This window comes from Haliotis asinina, chromosome 1, assembly GCF_037392515.1.
Source record: "Haliotis asinina isolate JCU_RB_2024 chromosome 1, JCU_Hal_asi_v2, whole genome shotgun sequence".
Taxonomy (NCBI): Eukaryota; Metazoa; Mollusca; class Gastropoda; order Lepetellida; family Haliotidae; genus Haliotis; species Haliotis asinina.
This window is the reverse complement of record NC_090280.1, coordinates 61517872-61536092: the sequence shown is the minus strand read 5'-3', so window position 1 is coordinate 61536092 and position 18221 is coordinate 61517872. Positions and strand designations below refer to the sequence as shown.

General features: G+C 39.9%; 2 protein-coding genes across 6 annotated transcripts in view; both read right to left on the bottom strand.

Annotated features, from left to right (window-relative positions):
• Positions 1 to 5670: 5670 nt before the first annotated feature.
• LOC137281684 (aurora kinase C-like) lies at positions 5671 to 14285 on the bottom strand. 3 transcript variants are annotated; one of them, XM_067813087.1, is made up of 9 exons: positions 14049 to 14285; positions 13053 to 13212; positions 11297 to 11431; positions 11111 to 11188; positions 10602 to 10784; positions 9880 to 9953; positions 8141 to 8388; positions 7631 to 7710; positions 5671 to 6299 (listed from the first exon to the last, which is right to left on the bottom strand). In XM_067813087.1, the coding sequence occupies exons 2-9, from the start codon at positions 13176 to 13178 to the stop codon at positions 6147 to 6149; spliced, it is 1077 nt and encodes a 358-aa protein (XP_067669188.1). In that variant the 5' UTR covers positions 13179 to 13212; positions 14049 to 14285; the 3' UTR covers positions 5671 to 6146. The 3 variants fall into 3 exon arrangements, with proteins under 3 accessions (XP_067669188.1, XP_067669198.1, XP_067669206.1); XM_067813097.1 differs by having other exon boundaries at positions 13053 to 13209; positions 14049 to 14235; XM_067813105.1 differs by lacking the exon at positions 14049 to 14285 and adding an exon at positions 13909 to 13913 and having other exon boundaries at positions 13053 to 13209.
• Positions 14286 to 16896: 2611 nt separating this feature from the next.
• Positions 16897 to 18221, bottom strand: part of LOC137295606 (serine/threonine-protein kinase 36-like) — a 15005-nt gene continuing 13680 nt past the window's right edge. For all 3 annotated transcript variants that reach the window (XM_067827061.1, XM_067827044.1, XM_067827053.1), the window contains exon 9: positions 16897 to 18214. In XM_067827061.1, coding sequence (XP_067683162.1) covers positions 18044 to 18214 — 171 coding nt within the window. In that variant the 3' untranslated portion in view covers positions 16897 to 18043. The remainder of the gene's footprint in view (positions 18215 to 18221) is intronic.

The following is an 18221-nucleotide window of genomic DNA, read 5'->3' as shown; positions in this document are numbered from 1 at the left end:
AACTTAACCACACGTAAATAATGGTTCATGAATTGCAGTCCAAGAGACCATCTAAACTATCAGCACCAACAAGATTGTTCCTGTTTTATCCGAACACTGGCGTTGCTCACATTCTGTGCGGATACACACATTTCCGGATGATTAGATCTCTTGTTATCTCACCGCAATTACCTCCAAGTTTTACAAAGGCAAAACTGCTGCGTTGCATTGAGCATAGGGTATTTGAGCAATAAAAATAATTTCATTCGTAGGAGTGCAGGTGAACAAACAATTTCACAATAACACTGGAAAACGTTAGATAGACATATTCAAATATGATTTATATTTTACTCTAGGCATTGTTCTCTGTGCTGAGATTTTGATTTTCATGTACATGTTTCGTTAACTAAACCAGAAGTGGCAACTATTCATTCCTTTAGATTGATTTGGTTTAATTGTCTGCTACTGCAGACAAAGGTATAAAGGCTCAACGTGCCGAGCACTTCTCGCAGGATCTCGCCGAATTTAAAGTTATGAAATTCTGAGTAAATTAATGAAATACATATCAACATAAAATGATTATTTCCTTTACCAGTTTATGAAAATGTGTTTTATGGAATTGCCAAGTATAATCAAAAAGGAACAATCAACCTGATTAATGCATTGGTTCAGTTGTCCGTCTGATTTTTATTTACTCAACGCCTTGTCGTGTTGATAATATATATGTATCAGTAGTGCGTGTTTGATAATCATTCATAAAGAAAGTGTCATGTGTTGTCAGTCATAATTGTACTGTTGACACCGAGTTGGCAGAGACGTTTTGTACATATGGAAGGTACCTGTCGCAATTTTTCGTCTGAGAGATCTTGATATGATATATAGAATTCAGAATTTGGGATCAGAATAAATCCGTGGTCTATTCTTGTATAAACATTATGTGTCGCTGGTGTTTCCTTGAATAAAATGCATATCACTTAATCCAACTGGACCATTTTGCATGTTTCATGGGTTCAGGATCAAGGAATAGAACTGTAGGTAGCTCTTGTTGACGAAATGTATCTGTGGATGAGATATCAGGATTCGTTGACAAACAAGGTACTGGATCAGTGACGCAAGGTCTCTAATGTTTCGGATCCATTGCAGCGTATGCTACCACGAAGTCCTAGATAAAGTGAGGACGTCGGGAATGGAATATGAGGAACAGGTGACGTACAAGCTACCAGACGAGTGAGGCAAGATTTATCGTGTTTCAAATTCATTGCAGCGTATGCCACGCAAAGATCGTAGGTAAAGTGAAAACATTGGGAATGGGGTGTTAGGGAGTGCTGAATATGGACGCTACTAGATCATTGACGCACGATTTATCATGTTTCGGGCCCACTGCAATGTAAGTCCTAGATAAAGTGAAGACACTGGGAATGGGATGTCAGGAACTGTTTACATACAAGGTACTAGAACAATAAGGCAAGATTTATCCTGTTTCGGGCCCATTGCAATGTAAGTCCTAGATAAAGTGAAGACACTGGGAATGGGATGTCAGGAACTGTTTACATACAAGCTACTAGAACAATAAGGCAAGATTTATCCTGTTTCGGGCCCATTGCAATGTAAGTCCTAGATAAAGTGAAGACACTGGGAATGGGATGTCAGGAACTGTTTACATACAAGCTACTAGAACAATAAGGCAAGATTTATCCTGTTTCGGGCCCATTGCAATGTAAGTCCTAGATAAAGTGAAGACACTGGGAATGGGATGTCAGGAACTGTTTACACACAAGCTACTAGAACAATAAGGCAAGATTTATCATGTTTCGGATCCACTGCAACGTACGTCACCCGCAGGTCCTAAAAAAGTGAAGACACCGAGGATGGTATGCAACAAAGTGCTGAAGATGCAAGCTGCTAGATCAGTGACGCAAGAAATACGGAGTTTCGGATCTGCTGCAACGTAAGTCACCAACAGGTACTAAATATCATTCGTGAAGACGGTATGAGATCCCAGGATGACTTTTAAAGGGTGTCCCTCATAAGATCAACGTCCGATTGAAAAAAACCCCAACATTTATCCATTTAACAAAATGTATTGCAGCTGTATTTAAAAGACTATGGTTAATCATAGGCTGGTTGCCATGTTTACCATCAATTTAATATAGCTTGTAAAGGTAAAACGAGGTCCCATGATCAACTTAAAAAATAAATTTATTTGTTCACTGGTATTGTTACGTTCTTAACCTGCGACGATAAATTCACATGTTTGCACCGTTATTTTTATGTTTGTCGTCATTATTTTTATCACATTTCATGGAAGTTAATGAGGTAACCTGGAGGAACTATTGAAGTTTCTCGAACTTATTGATATTCACGTATTTCGCTTATCTCTTTATGATATTTGAACAGCTGGGTGAGTTCCGTCGTCGCTGTATCAGTATATAATCGGACATGTTTTTACAGTGTAAATAACCATTTGTCACGTTGAATTACAGGGCGGAAACAAACAAATACAAGCAGTTATATTTGTAAAAAGATAAGGGCATTATCTTACTAACACAACGCCCACACACTTTATAATGGTATAGTGGTAAAGTTATAATGGTAAAGTCATTGCAGATATGTAAGTGGATATATAGGCGACTGACTAAGTGTGCTGGCGATTAGCTGCTGGCGATTAGGTGGGTTCGCATCCCGGATGGGACTCGACCCGATAAAAGTGAAATCTCAAATAAAGATAGAAAATATATCTCTAATAAAACACCTGTTAGAAGAGAAAACATTCAGTAATCTTCCGTGACACGCTTTTTGGTCGCGTAATCAACTGAAAGATATGTCAAGCTAGGATGCTTCCATGGTGAATACATCTGTCACGATGTTTGAATGCTAACGGGACACTTAAGTGACTCAACTTACTTGAATTTTGTCTTTCAAATTTGGTACGTACTTTTTGTCAGGAAAGTATTAAAACGCAGAGTATTGTGTAGAAGATTTGCATTGTGTAGAAGGATTCTTTTGAACAATGTGTTTCCACAATGATATTGCGACACATACTCATATAATTAGGATTTTGGGTGAAGCCGTACAATCAGGATTATAACACATTACAAAAACGGAGTGGATGAAGATCATAGGTAATTTGTATGAAGGAACCTCGAGTAGACGAGTGAGTCTTGATACTACATTAACCTAGAATGCAATGACGTCGTGCTATCTATAACTTCACACCCCTGCATTTCATATCAAACTGTCGTATTAACCTTTACAAGGCTAACTAAGTCAAGGTTGTTCTGATAAATGCAACGTTTTCTTCTAAAGTCACATTGAAGCATTCATTCACAGTCAGAGATATTTCAAGCACAACTACCCTGTTGGAGTCACAGGCTCTCTCTGCCTCTCTCTCTCTGCCTCTCCCTTTCTCTTTCTGTCTTTCTCTGTGTCTGTCTGTGTGTGTCTCTGTCTAATTTTTTTCTCTCGCTGCCTCTCTCTGTTTCTGTCTCTCTCTCTCTTTGTCTGCCTGTCTGCCTCTTCCTTTCTCTCTCTGTTTTTCTCTGTCTCTGATTCTCTTTGTGTCTCTCTCTGCCTCTCTGTATCTCTCCCTGTCTCCCCCTCTGTTTCTATTTTCTCTCTCTCTCTCTCTCTCTCTTAAGCAGTTAAGCACACACAGTATGATTTATGCTTAAAAATCAGACCAGACAATTACAAGAACAATTCATAGGTTGCATATTAAGAGAAAACAAAATTTTAAACATTTATGGCCACCATGCATTCAGCCTTAACGTTCAGAAGTAATCCAATATGTCATTGAAATATCTGTTTGAAAGGAATGAACTTCATATTGAACATTCATGAATACTTCCTGTTTTAGTTACACCGCATTTTTCTATCACCAGTAAGCACATCAAATACAATTTCTGCCACTTTTCCACCTTTCCCTTTTAAAGAATGAACCAAAACAAATTATAGCTACTTATAAATCTTTAAAGAGTAATCTGCAGCCAGATACGTTTGTGTAAAAAATATATTGGTAAAATGACGACATTGGTAATAAATGAACTTGCAAAAACTATGCCATAGCATATTTGAAATGCTACTATTTTTCCCGAGAAAAGCAAATGATTTATATGACGCTTGTGTTGTGTATTCAGTGAGCGTTAGATATTATAAAAAAAGTAAAATCAATAATTAATATCAAATCATATTTTCAAAATTAATCCATATAGAAGTATTCTTTGAGTGCTGACGAAGCGTCAGGTCATTTGATTTTTCTAATATTATGCAGCTTGTTATCAATGGAAATCAACAAGTGTTAAATAGACGAGATAGCTGAGAAGTATAGTTTCTTTTATTCCTTAGTTTAGTAATACTGCTTTCATTGAGTTAATCGCTAGGGCGAGAGAGTGAGTGAGTGATGGGGCGTGACCACAGAACGCTTGAACCACTCACGTGGCCAATCCGTCCCTATACACGAGAGGCTACGGGAGGCTGACTTACATGAACTGAACTTACAAAAACAATGATTCCCTCCAAGAATTCAACAGAAGTTAATAAATATAAATGTGTATTCTAGAAATTACAAAGTAAGTCATATTTCTCGCTCCCACTAAAATACTGTTATTATATTTTTTACATTTATTGCACTCTACATTCGTGGATGTTAACAAAGTGTGACATTTTTGTTGATAAAACATATCGGTGATAACTGTTAACAGGTTTCTTCATATGACTGAGTATACTGAGCGTTAATTTGGGGTGTTCCGATTATCGAAAATAATGAAAAATCGATCGAAAGAACAATTAAAACCACTCATCGATTGTAAAAAATGATGTTTTCAATTAATCAGAATTTTATTGTTTTAGTATATTACCCCTGAATGAATTAAACTAACAATTATATTTGATGAATATTCACGAATAAACATACGTTCAACAGAGTAACTCTTCAAAATGTTTCCATGTTTTATTGTACAAATTGTTTTCGTCACGAGATATTGCCGAGATATTGCTCACACTCAACAGCGTTAAACTATGCATATTGTAAAATCCTGACTTGTTTAATTACAGTTCTAATGCCATTCGTGTATTAGTACATTTCATTGCATGGCAGTATTAGTTTCAAAATATCAGTTAGAAAAAGTCTGGGTGAAAATATTAAGAATTGGTGATTTCACTGAAATATTATAGCTATCGATTACACAGTAATCGATAATCGTTCACACAAGTCTTTCGATAATCAATAGCGGATTTAGTTTCCGATTCTCAACACTAGTGTTAATGCATTATGTCGTGTTATTTGTGTAATATACGTATAAGTAAAACAGAAATATCTCATACATGTTTTGTGTTTTCTGTTATACGCATGATTCCAGTGATTACCAATTTCGTGCAAGTGCTCACAGAAATAAACATTTTGACACTTTACAACATAATTTCATTCACATTCAAATTGTATGTAAGCAAGTTCCCATGTGAAATCATAGCCGTATTTCATTCTAGGCCTTGCTGCAAACTGAATAATAGTATTAATGAAAAGCCATGGGTGTAAAAGAACCTTGACCGGACTGACCTACTAAGAAAGTACATTGGTCTTTTCAGTCTCAGGCACAGGTGAACTCCACGATAACATTCCACGGCAAGCTGGGCAAACTACTATACGCCAGAGACCACGAAACATTATGTCACAGGAACTCTGCATGTAAACAATATTTTTTATCAACAATTTAATTGAAGTCAATGAATATAAAACGTGTTTCATGCAATTAGCTATAGAGGTAATTCATATTGCGATGTCCCAGTAAAATACTGTTATTAAATATAGTGCTATACTTTCGTAGATGATAGGAAAGTGTGATACTTCTTTAATATTTGATAACACCTATTTAAGAACATGTTTATTCACAGGAAAATATTTTTTTATAATATCGTAACGAATTGTATCTACAAAATAGTATCTGTTGTCGACAAACATTAAATTTACTTTTGAACAGCCATGCTCGTCTTCAATCCATTCTGTCTGTGTGAGTAAGATTTTACGCCGCTTCAGCAATGCTCCAACTCACGACGGGTGACACCAGTAATGGGCAATACACATTTTACGCACATCGAAAACCAAACCCGGGTCTTTGGTGGGATGAGCGAACACTCTATCCATTACACTACTCCATCTTCTGTAGGTAAACTTAATGGCATCGCGCCATCATTCGAGCAGCACGTTGAGCCTTGCGCTGTGACGGTGATATGAGAACAATCATGTCCACGTCACCGGCTCCGTCTGTAACGTCCGCCGAGTCAACACCATCGGTCACGTCTCCTCCAACAGAGCGTATGTAAACCTACGGAAAACAACATGTACACATCGAGTATTGAGCACACCCTAAGACGTGTATGTTTCATATACCTTTTATAAACGAGAACGTTGACCTTGATCAAAGTTCTTATGAATACTGTCTTCAGTTTAAGAATACTAATTAACCACTTACTTATTAATTGGCGTTTTAACAGTGCATTAATAATTGTCGATACGTTTTAATTCGGTATTTTTTTTCATCTAGAGAATGGTATTGTATCTGATATCCTTGGTTCACTCGGGACCATGGCTTTGCTCTAGGCCCGATTTGCGTCGCTTGATGAGTGAGTGAGTGAGTGAGTGAGTGAATGAGTGAGTATGCTTTAACTATTATTAAGTAATATTCCAGCAAAATGAAAACATGAACCTGAATGGGTTTCACACATTGCACCCATTTTAGGAATCGATCCTTGGCTTGAGAAGCGAACGTTTTAAACACTATGCACTGCTTGGGACTATGATACCCGTCACTTCACCTTACTCCAAAGTGAAGAGACGTTCCTTTTTATATATATTAACTGAACTTGACTTCTTGTATTCATTTATCTTGCAATACATACACTACATAAGTAATAGTTTTATAAAGATGGGAGGGGAGGGGAGATGAGAAAAAATGAAAGATGCAGAGCGCAGCACAAACAAATGTCAGTTTGTTGGTTTAGTCATTTTGACAGAGACGTAACCATTTTCTATTGAAATCTGAGTGATCTTCACCAAACATATATTTTTCCAAATGGCAGTGATGTTTTATGAAATAGAAAATCTGATCCGCAGATGTACATCATGCTTTACTGATGCATTGCTTGGTAATGGTAAGAATGGTCAACTCATGGTTCCCCAGTAAAATCTTTGTGATATCAATATTGAGGCGAGAGCCAGTTTTGTAAACTGAGAGGTTAGATGTTTGGTTTTCTCACATAAAAATATAAGTGCTCGAGTGTTTCTATTTCTCTGCCACATAAAGCACAAAGGTCTGATTAATACCTATTTTACAAAGAAACGGGGAGACGTTCTTTGGATAATTACAGACAGGATAGAACTATGGGTGCTAACGCAACTTTATGGCAACTGGGTCTTTAGAATGTGATGTGACGCAATACCATGTGTTATGAATGAATGAAAGCACATTTTCCAAAACAGTTCTATACGGCAAAGGACATGATGTATGATTAAACACATCAAATGATGCAATCTAACTAGCTTTAACTTCATACCATGAAAGGTGACTAACTGCAATTCTAAACATGCAGTAAAGTTACTACCAACAGAAACAATCCGACTTATAGCACATATTCTATGACAGTACATGACACAGACCATGTTTTTGCTCCCTCTCGTCTGTTCTTGAATTCCTGGTCTTGTGAAGGCACTGACCCTGGCACGATCTTCTGGTGGCACTACCAAACAGAAATGACATGTGATAAGAAGACACTAGCAATACGAGCGAAAACAGTAAATATTACAGGTAATCGATACTTATTTGCCATTGAATAGTTATGAAAACAAACCACTGAGGCTGGTGCGGATACCCAAGTGTGACAATGTCGGTCATACCAACAAAGGAACATAAACATCAATGAAAAACGATACATATCTTACAATCCTTAGATATACTATCCCCCCAAAAAACGCATAGGCCAGAAATCTGTTTCGAAATGTATTTATATAAACATGTATAACTCGACCACAAATAGATTTTAATGTATGAATGTTTACCAAACGGAATTAGTTTCTGAGCATAGTAAAGACCTCTGCACTGACGTTCTATAACGACTTAACACCAAAGCTCATCTATATACTGTATTAACAAGGTGAAAGGACGCCTACCTTGAATAAACCCCTTGAGCCAAGGGTGGTCTGAAATAGTTGTCCAGGAAGCACGGTGTTTTGGTTCCTTCTTCAACATCTGCTGCAGCAGCTGCATCGGCTCAGCTGGGATGATGTCCGGGAACTCCACGTCAGAATGTACAATATAGTGCACAAGGCTTCTCACCTGTTCTTGTACGTCATTTGATTCATCGTGCTCGAAGGGCGGTTTGCCAAGAAACAGCTCGTATACCATGGCCCCGAGTGACCTTGGAGACATCAGAGGGAACATGTCATTAAGTATTCCGGTATACAGATGGGAACATTTGTTTAACGTGAAAGGAGTGAGTGAGTATTAATCGGGTCGGGACCAGACAATCCAGTGACCGACAACATGAGCATCGATCTGTGCAAATGGGAACCGATGACATGTGTCAACCATGTCAGCGAGCCTGACTACCCGATCCCGTTAGTCGAGTGAGTGAGTGAGTGAGTGAGAATTTATGGTCACCTCGGCCATATCTCAGTCATATCAACGTGAGAAGGCAGTGAGTGAGTGAGTGAGTGATTTACTGGTCCCTAGTTTTCTGATAAAAGCAAATAATAGACAATAAATGTAAACGAACTGGGCGAAGATACCCACCGGACTTTGCCAAATGGTCACGGAAGATGGAAAATTATAAAAGGGAAATGAGAGGTCACTAGACCGTGACTTGGTAGTTTAGACTTACTGATGTAAATGTAGCTTATTTCAGTCGTCTGTTCTAAACTAGATTTTGCAAAATATTTCATACTAAAGGTACTGTTTACACATGAACTGATGCATTGTAAAGCAAATTTATAACGTTGAAAACGTTATTATCATAATTCAGTAAATGATAAAAATCGGTGACAAGTTGCGAATTCTTAACAAAACTTTATACCAAACTGCAGCTGTTCACATGCACGATATTTGCACTTGCTCTTCGGCAATTTGATGTATGAACCTCGTGTAATTCATCTGCATAAGGTTTGCAGTTGGTTCCCCAAGTTAGTGGAGAAATTCATCTTCGATGTAACTATATGGATATTTGTAACATACAGTGGGTGATCTAAACCTTTCATGGGTAACTTACAATATATATTTTTCAGGAGATCCTGATTAATAGGATCCCCTTTCCGTCACAATGAAAATACCCGTTTCCCAGACAAGGATGTAGGTTTTACTGTCACGGTGACCAGTTTAAGTAATACCTGAAAAGAAAACCTGTTTGATTTGGACAAGGGGATCCATGTGAGTGTTACAAAGAGAACTGTTTGACTGTGCCAAGGAGACCCGTTTGGCAGTAGCTTGGAGACTCGTTTGACTGTGCCAAGGAGACGAGGTTTATAATAGGGAGACTGAGACAAGTGACACTTATATAACACGCACACAAAACACCGGCTCCCTCGTTCTCAGCAGAGTAACAAAATATATAAGGGCACTCCACACCTTTACTACCACATATCCTCTTGCAGACAGTCCGATCATAGAACAACTACGTACAGTTAGGAAACAGACATACTGTGATGAGAAGTCAGAGGTAACAACATAATACTAGGTGTGCGTTTTATTTAAACCCAAACCGTTTATTTCAATTCTACAATAACCGCGTTATTAAGGGTTTAAAAAACACACTTTGTGCTGGAAAATCAGTGGTATATAACGTGATTATATACCTCTGAATGACTTTAATTAACTATCGCAATCCAGTGTTTAATTAATTAGATTCGGTACATACCAATTGTCCACCTTCTCATTGTAGTAAACAACGTTGTTGCCAGCAATCTCAGGGGCCATGTACACTGGTGTGGTCTGAAAGGATTACTCGTTTGTAACAGCATAGATGCTAAATAACAGTCTGGATAACACCGCATGAATCTGAATTTTATTTAATCAATGCGTGATTGCGCAGCGATTTCAGCTTCCTACGTTTGTTTGCATTACGCCGCACTCAGCCAAGTCAAAACAATTTTACGATTGTCTGTAAACATTTTAGTGCGGAAGAGTGATTGATATCATCAGCTTCTCCCCATCCCCACTCCTGGGGAATTACAATGGCTCACAATAAACAATATCGTAGTATCTAACGCATTGCCCACCGATGATCACCAATCCATTTGACCACACCTTACGGCAAGCATTCAGTTGCAATGGGACACGTTAACCTTCGCTGCCAGCCATGCTAAAAAAATGTTAGAGTCTGCTCCACACAATTCAGTGATCAACAGCATGAGCATTGGTCTGCAAACTTGGGATAAGATGACATATGTCAACCTAGACCTTGACCACCGGATCCCTTATTCGCCTCTTACGACACGCGTGTGTCACTGATCAGTTCTAGCCTGGGGTTTAACGAGTATCAAAGGAAGAAATTCGTAAACATTCTGTTTTGTGTTTTGTGGGATTTGAGTAGTTTCTTCAATAGCTTCCATTTCAGTTTATCGTTTATACAGACATTACCTTGATGGTAGTGGGTAGCGGTCCAATTTCAGAGAAGTATTCACGGGCGAAGCCAAAGTCGCACAGTTTGACGGTGCCGTCGCCCATGAGGAGAACGTTCTCGGGCTTCAGGTCTCGGTGGAGGATGCTTTTGGAGTGAAGGTGGAAGACGGCGGAAAACAGTTGACTGGCAATCTCACGTACCTTATATGGCAGATGCACATTGCACTATACGGCATAATAAACAGTTGTCTGGCAATCTCACGTACCTTACGTAACAGATGCACATTGTACTATATGGCATAATAAACAGTTGTCTGGCAATCTCAAGCACCTTATGTAACAGATGCACATTGCACTATATGGCACAATAAACAGTTGACTGGCAATCTCACGTACCTTATGTAACAGATGCACATTGCACTGTGCACTATGTTACTCGTCGATTCTCAGATTGAACAGTAACTAACACTGCCACATTGCACAGTTATAAATAACGAATGGCATAAGCAGTCATGAAATTACTCAACTCTATTTTCTGGAAAAGTCCATACAATCAACAGCTCATTGTAGAGTTCTTTCGGCGCACACTCCATTGCAAGGACTCGCTGAAACAGCAAACAACACGGGCATCAATAATGATGGTTATTGTCACATATCCACAGACGGAAGTTCTGAATAAGTTTTGCTACAAATGACCTGAAAACGGTACTTACGTAATGTGGTATTTCGTACTTCTCGAAAAAACGGATGATATTTGGGTGGTTCAGTTTTTCCATGATGTTGGTTTCATGTAAAAAGTCATTGACTTCATCTTTGTTCGATGTTATTATGTACTTGAGTGCGCATACCTGTAATAGACATATTTTATATTACTTACTTACAATATTATATAATTCCACTGTAACGTAATACCATCATCTGCCTTATTGTCAACCTTCATATTTCAATTTCGCTCAACCATACTGTTCAATCGGGGTATTTTTGTTACATTACATAATTTTCGGCTAAATTTTCATACCGTAGCCAACGGCTGAAGGAATGGTGTAAATCCAACCAGGGCCCATGCAGGTAGCAAAAGTAATGTATGTCCTCCTGGATCCTAGTATGGTGTCCGACCTTCAGTTGTTGGCAGTCTATAGTCCGTGTTTTATACTGTATTGTTTGCTTTAATTAAATTAGTGTAGTTTTCCATAGTAGTTTAACATTCATATCTGTGATACCCTAGTGTTTCTACTGTCGACTGAGTCCATCGTCGACAGGTTTTACTGTTTTCAAGTTTTATTGTTTAAACTGTTTTCGTCACGATATGGCCGAGACTTTGCCGATGTGACGTCAAATATTAACTCCCTCACTCCCTCGCTCACTCTCTAAATCGATCGGGGAGGATGCTTTGCGAGGATTCATTTGTATCGGTATGTAGTCATCGCATAAAAATAAAAATGCGATCGTGGATTACGTTTTCTTGATTTAGAGATTAACTCACTCACTCACATGACAATGTTTTTATAATGTTTTTGAGTGAGTGAGTGAGTGAGTGAGTTTAGTTTTACGCCGCACTCAGCAATATTCCAGCGATATGGCGGCGGGCTGTAAATAATCGAGTCGGGACCAGACAATCCAGTGACCAACAACACGAGCATCGATCTGCGCATTTGGGAACCGATGACATGTGTCAACCAAGTCAGCGAGCCTGACTACCCGATTCCGTTAGTCGCCTCTTATGACCAGCATAGTCGCCTTTTATAGCAAGCATGGGTTGCTGAAGGCCTGTTCTACCCCGGGACCTTCACGGGTGATGTTTTTGAGAGTGGACTATGAATACATAATAAAGTGAACACGTGTTACAATAATGCTCATTCACTTTATTACTTACATCCACGACATCGTGCATGCTCATGTTATCTAAGTCATCTAAAACGTACACTGCATATGGGTATCGTAATTTTCCATATGGTCCATAAAATCAACAACATCAACTACATCAACAACATCCTAACATCCTCGTGCAAATGTCGGCACATTCTTACCATCAACAACAGCTACAACATCACGTACCACAACTGTCGCACATACCTTGTGTCCAACATCTAATCTAACATAACCATAAAATTGTATTGTATTGAATTGTAAGAGTCAGTTGTACGAGTCTAAAGTAGCATTCACTTGAGTGAGTGAGTGAGTGAGTGGGTTATTGGTTTAAACTCCGCTCTGTACAGTGTTACCGGTATATCTGACGGTATACCTGAATTGAAGTGCATATCAAAGGTTTACCACCTTACATGGACATGCTGATTGAAGGCTTTGAAACGTATCAGCGCGAATATAAGATCAGAAGATAAAGAAGATCAAGTTTCCAGAGGGAGGTAACTCTCCGTAGCAAATTGTTCAGTAATTCAGGTAAGCAAACTGAATAGCTGCAAAGGTGTAGAAATAAGTAAACTGTCTTTCATTTGGCGTACAATACCTCACCTCTCCGGTCCCGTCTTTTCTTTTCCCCTTAAACACCACACCAAAGCTGCCTTCCCCGAGTAGCTCGGACACATCATACCGGTCGTCTTGAATATTCCGCTCTGTCAGCAATCTGTTGTCGTTCATGGTGTGTCGTGGCGTGAGATTCTCTAGAAAACTGCTAATTAATAAAGAAAAATACCAACATCAATTACAAATCCAAGGTCTGATGGCTGTATAACCTTTCTACCTTTCCTAATCGGTGATGTTATACTGTCATAGTCGCAGTGAGTAAGGTGGAGAAAGAGAGGGGGAGAGAGAGCGAGAGAGAGAGAGGGAGAGAGAGAGAGATAGATAGATAGATAGAGAGAGAGAGAGAGAGAGAGAGAGAGAGAGAGAGAGAGAGAGAGGCAAGCTAGTAACAGTAATAGTCCGCTTATAAGGCGCTCATATTCACTCACGTCCCACTCACGGCGCTACGTGCATAACTAACCCCGGTCATAGGACACTGTCATACCTTACGATACGTTTTCACAACTCCCTGGGGACCATACATCTAAACACTCACATTGCCAGCACATCCTCACGGATAGCCATTTTACAGCTGGGTGTGGATCTAATATTATATTGTACAAGGCTACTGCGCAAACGTGCCCCCTCGGGACCCGAACCTAGGTGTCTCCACCGGGGATCGAAACCGAGCCTTCAGCGTCATAGGCAGACGCCTAACCACTGTTCTATTGTGCTCCATGTCTTCAGGGGAAGGTGTGTGATAGTGTGTTACATGGACGTTGTGGTGTTGTGTGGAGCTAAATTACTACAGTGAGTGTGAGAATGTGCCACGATGTAAACTGCACACGATGTTGTATGTACTCACCTTCCTTCGTCACCAAACTGCCTCATTGTATTCTAACAATACGTGTTTGATATGTACAAGCTCTTGTAAAACCCTACAAATTCACTGATGATTATAGACTCTTCATAACGTATAAACTTATAAAAATGCAGTCACCTTACCTTGGACAATACAGCTCCTCTTGCCAGTGAAACTCGCTTCAGAGTTTTATGAACATGACGCTACCTGTCTATCTTGTCATGCCTAATTATATGTAGGGAATTCCTCTTTCCTTCAACAAAAAGCTGCACATTTACTGAATTTGCACTTCGTTATGGGGACAGCTTATTAATATTTCATGACACTGTGCAGCAACGAGACCAATGTATTCATATGTGTATACCCACAACATTCTCATTGAGTCTTCTGTATACAAACTACCGACTTTCATTGTATACACAAAGTGCATGAATAGACACCTGGATTCAGCTGTACGTTCCGCCTCAACTAGCAACACAGGTCAAACTCGTCAAGCGGGTGGTTACCAGGACATGCGGTAAGCTTAAATTAAACTTTCACAGGAGGGGAAGCAGAACGTCCTGAACGTGTGTTGCTGATACAGTTTTGTGTTTTGGACTTAGATCTCTTCCATTATCATCATGTCCTATCAGGCCAATCATTCCACGAATTATTGTAGCAGTGTTCCTTTGGAAGCTGAGGATATCTCAATGTATCATTCACTTTCCCTCAAGACTCGGTGTTTTCACTGCTCCTGACGTTCCTCAACACCAATTTCCTATAGCGCCATGTACGATTCGTAACACCCGGTGTTAATTGTACCACTGTCTTTTTTCAGAAACAAAGCTAAGTCTGAGTTTTGACTTAATTCAAATCTGGGAAAATGCAAAAAATGCATTTCCTTGAATAAACCGAAATCTATATTGAACTCAAACTTGGTGGATATTTTACTTACGTCGTCTGGGCTTTTTTATTTTAAAACTGCAGCTCAGTAAAACCTTCAGCTGCTTCAAATTCTAAAATTTGAGAAATACTTGTACACTGTATACCGCTCCCCCGACGTTCGTCAACACCCATGACGTTACTGACGACTCTTAACACGTGGTGTTGACTGTCTGTGTGTCTATTCATTGTTAGCGTATGTGGAAATAGTTGTTTGACTAATTACTATCCACATTGACGTGGAAGTAGACGTGGAAGTAGACGTGGAAGTAGACGTGGCTGTAGACTCCCACGTGTTCATCATGTTGACATCGGAATCTGAAGTGAACTGACAATTTTTCTTCGAGAATATTGGGCTTTAATTCACAAGGTCAACAATTATAATACCGAATCCCTACGACTTTACAATCATACTTTACAATCTCCTAGGGGAGGTCACTTAGCCTTCTGGTTAAAGCGTTCGCTTGTCTCGTTGAAGACCACGGTTCGATTCCCATCGTGAGTGTAATGTATGAAGTCCATTTCTGGTGTCCCCCTCGATATTGCTGGAACACGGCTAAATGCGGTGTAAAAATAAACACACTCCCTCACGAACATTTCATTTTCACAGTTCTGACATTACCTTGTGAAGGGCTAATCATTCTAATGTAACATTCTTAACAGTCGTATGCCTAGTTTAGCTACCGATGCGTGACTTTTCATGCAATTCATGGCGAAAGCATCTATCTCTATAATAGTGCAACAGACAGGTAATACTGTTATGGTTACAGTGAATGAGTTTAGTTTTACGCCGCTGTTAACAGTATTCCAGTAATGTCACAGAGATATCACGGAAGTCGATTCCAGCTCCATGCATTGTACTCGTGTAAGTAATCGAACCCGAGCTTTCGGCGTGATAAGAGAACGGCTTAACCGTTAGGCCACCCCACCGACCTGGCATTAATACAATGAAAGACATCTTCCCTTTTAAACCAGTCAGCACAAACACCAGCGGGCGCCTGTTGGTACTCAGCGGTGACACAAACGTGACATATATAACTTTCATTATTATGGCGATTGGGTGTCTGACTATGACTGACGGTGTGGGTTCGAATCCTGGCTTGGAATCAATGCAACACACGTATGAGAATCTGTGCTTCATTGAGAATGTGATATCCCGACTATAACACATGAAGGTACATGACGAATTTGTTGTTGGATCATGGCGCTATGTGACATAGATCTTGCGAGTAAAGATCCATGAGATTCAAATTAAAATCGTGTGTAGAAAGCAGCACTGAGATTGGGTTATTGCAGACAGTGGATCGCGACTTTTTTTTGTTGATTCCACTCCAACTTGCACAACAATCGCCATCGCCATCTCATAGTCTTGATAGTGACTGAGTGGGTGAGTGAGTGGGTTTAGTTTTACGCCGCACTCAGCAATATTCTGTAAACAATCGAGTCTGGACCAGATAATCCAGTGATCAACGAGCATCGATCTGCGTAATGGTTCAACCAAGCCAGCGACCCTGACCACCCGATCCCGTTAGTCGCCTCTTACGACAAGCATAGTCACCTTTTATGGCAATCATGGGTTGCTGAAGGCCTATTCAACCCCACACTGGTCTCTTAAATGGGATAACCCAAGCTGCTTTTGAGGCTCTAGAAGATTATTGTCAAATGACTTACCTCACCGGGCACCCATTTTCTGCTGGGTGAACAAAGGCAATTTTGAATAAACTCACTTGCCTAAGGTGAGACCACATGTACCACAGGTGCTTCGTTGTGGGGCAGGACCGAAGTCCTAGAAACTGTCAGGAGTCAAGCTGCAACTCGGTCACCCATTCAAGGACTCTCATCGCCCACTGCTGCTTCATTTCAAATGATTGTGACCCGAGCTGTATGCACAGGACTGTCATTGTTGTGTTTTTGATTACAAGTTTGTTAATTCCGGCTACTGTATTGTTTGTAAGCGTAAGCTGTAATTTTCACGGCACCTTGTGTGTTTACATGATACCTTTCTTTCAACCGCGTACATTATATGAATTCTGGCTGTAATTATTGGTTAACATAACACCGAAATTCAAATAAATTCAACAGAAATATATTTTCACCAAGTCACTTAGTGACAACATATACAAAGGCAGCAGTTCTGGCTAATATATATGAAACATTAAAACAATCGTTATATCAATAGCGTTTCACACTATCAACAATACCTCTTGATCATACAGGGACACTGTAAACAGAGGTGTATATTCCCCAGAGAGCTGAAAATACCATCGGAATGTGTACAGATCCGTTAATTATATATAACAGGCTTGAGCTTTGAAGTCTGGAGTCTCCTGCACTTTAGGGACACATCATCATCATCATCATCATCATCATCATCGTCATCATCATCGTCATCATCATCATCATCATTATGATCATCATCGTTGTCGTCGTCGTCATCGTCAACAACAACAATTTCTATACCACATGCTTCACTGAGTTATTTCAGCTTGAGGTCTTGGTCATCCCCCATCTGCAGAACACCAGTAAAAGTCAGGAGACGCCACCCTCTCTAGTTCAGGGTGATTGACATGAGACTTGACTTATGTCCCTCACACACCAGTGTCTGCTAGTTACATGTATCATGATATACGTCTAATAGACCGACCGAGATTATGACAATTCCGCAGAGACCATGAATGATAGCAGTTATACAGTGTCTCGAAACTGTCGGGCACCATGGCGCATCAGCAGCGTGTCTCTGCTGTTCCCGGTCAACAAAATGGATTTTGATTGTAGCTGTACAGAGTAGGGACCGACCTGCAGACAGCAGTGACCGCGCGGGTGAGATTGCTGACTTGCCTGTCGATTAGGTGCCTGACAGTGAGTGTTCGAATTCCGTGTGAGACTAAATCTAACAAAAGTATTAGAATCTTCACCGAGAAAGTGCAATCCCAAATATAACATTTGTTCTATGGCGACTTTGTTGTTTCATCATGATGCTATGACTTAGATGTAAAGGAAAGATCTCTATCAAGCCAACATCAACATTGTCGAGCAACACAGAGATTGGGTTACTGCATCCAGTAGAGCATGACTTTGCTTAATAATCTGAAACAGTTCTCATTCCACGCGACTGCCTCTCCAACATAAACTTCCACAACAATCAACATCGCTAAGAGTGGTCCGCTGTATGCTTGCAGCATACAACAGTAGCTCAAGTAGGTACTCTCGACACAGACTATTGGTCAGCTTCTGATGGGTCAGCAGGTGACTCTGAAGAACCTCCTCTCCTCTGTGGAGGAATCATGATGACGACATCCATGTCTTCATCTCCATCAGTGACGTCTTCGGCTCCATCGGGAACGTCTTCACTCTCTGACAGCTTTCCACCACGTCCAAGTATACGTACCTAACAA